The sequence below is a fragment of the Camelina sativa genome, chromosome 18, assembly GCF_000633955.1.
Source record: "Camelina sativa cultivar DH55 chromosome 18, Cs, whole genome shotgun sequence".
Lineage (NCBI taxonomy): Eukaryota > Viridiplantae > Streptophyta > Magnoliopsida > Brassicales > Brassicaceae > Camelina > Camelina sativa.
Window position 1 is genome coordinate 228614 of NC_025702.1, and position 3566 is coordinate 232179.

A 3566-nucleotide genomic window follows, 5' to 3' on the forward strand; every position below is an offset into this window, starting at 1 on the left:
AGAAATTGAAGAAACGAGAGCTAAAGAAAGAAATATCTGATTGAAGTAAAACCACTGGGAAAAAAGTAAAGTACCCGAGGAAGCAGATTCAAACGATTTTCATCGGAATTGAAAGTCTGAAAAGGAAACAAATGTGAACAAGTCGAAAACACCTAACAACAGGTCATCAAAAGAGAGAGAGAGAGAGAGAGACGGACCAAGGCGGTTACGTCCTCGAGGAAATCGCGCTTAGCTGCTACAGAATGAAACAAAGAAGACGATGATTAGAAATGCAAAATCCAAATCGGAGATATGAGAGACAGAGAGAGAGAGAGAGATTGAGAGAAGAACCGACAAAAGGGAGTCTTGAAGGAGGCGGCGGGATCGGTGTAGAGGAGGATAGGAGCGACGACGGTGAGGAGCATGAAGAAAAGAACAAGGTTTCGAAGCTTCACCATCATCGTCACCCAGTTGAGAGCATCAGCAGATCAAGAGAGAGAGCCAAAACTCTTTCTTTCTTTCTTTTTTCTTTCTTTATTTTTTCTAAGTGTGAGTGATTGAGAGAGAGAGAGAGAGAGAGAGAGAGAGAGAGAGAGAAGAGAAGAAGAAGAACAAGTGAAAAGAAAAAACAAATTACCAGCTGGTGGTGGACTATCTGAATTTGTGTGGTCTATATAGAGATTCCCCCTCCTCCCTCAACACAAAGCTCACTTAACCGAAAAATGAATCCTCCTTGCTGTTTGGGCCTTTAAAAGTTGAAACCCACAACATTCTTTTTTTAATACCTGGGCCTTACAAATAATTAACGAGATCGATCTATCGAATTCCCGAATTGTGGGAAAGAAGAGAAGAAGAAGACGACTTATCAGACTCTCCCACTCTAATGGCGCCTCAGCTTCTCTCCTCCCGTACCTTCAAATCTCTCTTTGACTCTGTCGACACTTTCCTCTTTGACTGTGATGGTATACCCTCTGCCCTTTTATTCCATAATTCCTTCTCTGATGGATGATTGATGATGATTCATTCGATTCGATTCGATTCAGGTGTTATATGGAAGGGTGAAACGCTCATTGATGGCGTCTCCCAAACTATCGACCTAATCCGCTCTAAGGCACTTGACCTTTTCCAAATCTCCTCCCTTTCCTCTCTCTCTCTCTCTCTCTCTCTCTCTCTCTCTCTTTCATGATTTTTGTCTCAGGGTAAAAATGTTGTCTTTGTGACAAACAATTCGGTCAAATCGAGGAGGCAATACGCTGAAAAGTTCCGATCTTTGGGTCTTTCTTCTGTTACTCAGGTATGTACCTTCTTCCATTCCCTACCTAAACCCTGTCCTGTGGCCTTTTTCTAAACTATGATTATCTTTGCAAGGATGAGATCTTCTCTTCCTCTTTTGCCGCAGCTATGTACCTCAAATTCAACAACTTCCCTAAGGACAAGAAGGTTCGTCTTTGACTTATTATGTCTCTCTCTATCACGTCCTTCTTTTCTCACTATTTCGTTTTTGCTGTTTGTAGGTTTATGTGATTGGTGGAGAGGGTGTTCTTGAGGAGCTGCAAATTGCTGGTTTTACAGGTCTTGGTGGTCCCGTTAGTAGTCTTTTTTTTTTTTTTTCTATTTTGAACTACTTTTACTAGGATCACTTTGACGACTAATAGACATTGGATACTTCGAGTTCCTCAGCAGTATTTGTCTCCCTGCAGGAAGATGGTGAAAAGAAGGCACAATGGAAATCAAACTGTCTCTTTGAACATGATAAAAGTGTAATGTGCCTATCAGACTTCGATTCCTTGGCCGTATATAGAATCTTGCTTTTCTTTTTCTTCTTCTATTTTGCTCCATGTTTCTTTTCATGTATGTTTCTTCATGTCTTCCTGTCTCAGGTGGGAGCAGTTGTGTCGGACTAGACCCCAACATTAACTACTATAAGCTTCAGTAAGATAGATTATACTAATTGCATACAAGTCGGTTGTTTTAATCCAGTTTTTGAGAGTCTAGTCTAACACAATAACCGGAACCGGCAGGTACGGGACCCTCTGTGTACGTGAGAATCCTGGATGTCTTTTCATTGCGACCAACCGTGATGCAGTAGGACATATGACAGATCTGCAGGAGTGGCCTGGTATGGTCATTAGACTCAAAAGGCTACAGTGCCCAAAGTAGCAGTATGCTTGTCACAGCATCAAATTCTTACTCGTAATTCTAGGTGCTGGTTGTATGGTTGCTGCGATGTGTGGCTCAACTGAAAGAGAACCAATAGTTGTTGGCAAACCATCTTCTTTCATGATGGACTTTCTGCTACAAAAGTAAGTGCACATCCTTTCTCAGCTCATAGTGTGCACTATATATATATATATAGCATTGTGTGCTGAAGAGGTGTCTTTACCTTTTGTTTACAGATTTGGGACAGACTCGTCAAGAATGTGCATGGTGGGTGATAGGCTAGATACTGATATCTTGTTTGGGCAGAATGCTGGCTGCAAAACCCTCCTGGTCTTAACAGGTCACTCTTTTGATATTTGTTTTTGAGTTTTACTAGCCACCATCACAAGTCAATGGTGATATGTGGACAATGAATGTAGTAGTGAACTGAAAAGTTGTTGGGCTTGTCAAAAACAGGGGTGACAAGTGAATCGGATCTACTAGAAAAGGGCAACAAGATTGAACCAGATTATTATACAAGAACAGTCTCTGATATCACAAAACTGATGGATTCCCCTAGTAAGTAAGGCCGTCATCATCTTGCCTTGCGGTGAAACAGTAAGATATGTCCTATTATTGCGTATGGAAAGATGAACTTTCTGATTGTTATTATTTTTGTCTTGGCTAATAATCTGATGATCCATCGGAAAACATGGCTTGCTAGCTTTTGATAAAGGCTGAGTTAAATTCGTTTGTTATGTTGGATTTAAAGAAGATTTCTGAATGAACTGGTAATGAGTAAATAAGATTTTCGTGGAAAGTCCAAAAAGCACAGCCTGGTTTCAGGTCATATGGTGGGTGGGTTACATTGTTTATTACTATTAGCCTTTATAGCCTTGCTTGGTCCAGAAACATGTGATGCGTATTGATAATAGAAACTAGAAAATGTAAACGGTCGTATCGAGGAACACAGATGTCTCGAGTTAAGATTTTTAAAAGGGTTCCAACTTCCAACCCAAACGGCATGTGAATGTGATGTGATTGTCAGCGAATATTCCGCTCCTGCAAAGTTAAACTTAATGATAATGAAACTCATCCTCAGTTTGGCTGTTTCTGTTGTGTCTATAAGGAAGTTTTGCAAAGGGCACAGGAACATAATGAGGGAAAAGAGTACAAATCTTATTTGTGCTTTTAGCATGCCTTGTTTCTTTTTTCTTTGTTTTTTTGTTCTTCTCAAAGTCATTTCATTAATGCTTACTAACACAACAACAGGTCTAAATTGTCTGCACCGTGAAATTAAGACATAATCTTTCATCATTTGCATAACATTTTGTCTTTATTGAAAAAGTTCAGGAATTATCAGTTTACGCAAATTTGTGATCATTCTCAACTTTCTTTTTATTTATTATTTAATTTCTTTCGGCCATTTGTTACTTCTTTCTCTCTCT

General features: G+C 39.7%; 2 protein-coding genes across 6 annotated transcripts in view; one reads left to right on the plus strand and one right to left on the minus strand.

The window, feature by feature from the left end:
- The window catches only part of LOC104760113 (probable galacturonosyltransferase 4), a 3663-nt gene extending 3101 nt beyond the window's left edge, over window positions 1–562 (minus strand). For 2 of the 5 annotated variants that reach the window (XM_010482969.2, XM_010482964.2), the window contains exons 1-3: window positions 335–562; window positions 198–235; window positions 75–116 (exon numbers count right to left, since the gene is read on the minus strand). In XM_010482969.2, the coding sequence (XP_010481271.1) occupies window positions 75–116; window positions 198–235; window positions 335–440 (186 nt within the window). In that variant the 5' untranslated portion in view covers window positions 441–562. The remainder of the gene's footprint in view (window positions 1–74; window positions 117–197; window positions 236–334) is intronic. The other 3 variants (XM_010482967.2, XM_010482966.2, XM_010482963.2) reach the window with 3 other exon arrangements.
- On the plus strand, window positions 782–3011 carry LOC104762993 (phosphoglycolate phosphatase 2-like). Its single transcript, XM_019240307.1, has 11 exons — window positions 782–941; window positions 1023–1090; window positions 1178–1273; window positions 1348–1419; window positions 1494–1565; window positions 1680–1744; window positions 1870–1911; window positions 2001–2098; window positions 2183–2282; window positions 2376–2479; window positions 2596–3011. The coding sequence occupies exons 1-11, from the start codon at window positions 863–865 to the stop codon at window positions 2703–2705; spliced, it is 906 nt and encodes a 301-aa protein (XP_019095852.1). The 5' UTR covers window positions 782–862; the 3' UTR covers window positions 2706–3011.

Excerpts from the sequence above, each read along its gene's own strand:
- LOC104762993 (XM_019240307.1), top strand. The coding sequence starts at position 863 with ATGGCGCCTCAGCTTCTCTCCTCCCGTACCTTCAAATCTCTCTTTGAC. Across the intron at positions 1,091-1,177 it reads TCGACCTAATCCGCTCTAAG|GGTAAAAATGTTGTCTTTGT; the intron begins GCACTTGACCTT and ends TTTTTGTCTCAG. Across the intron at positions 1,274-1,347 it reads GTCTTTCTTCTGTTACTCAG|GATGAGATCTTCTCTTCCTC; the intron begins GTATGTACCTTC and ends TATCTTTGCAAG.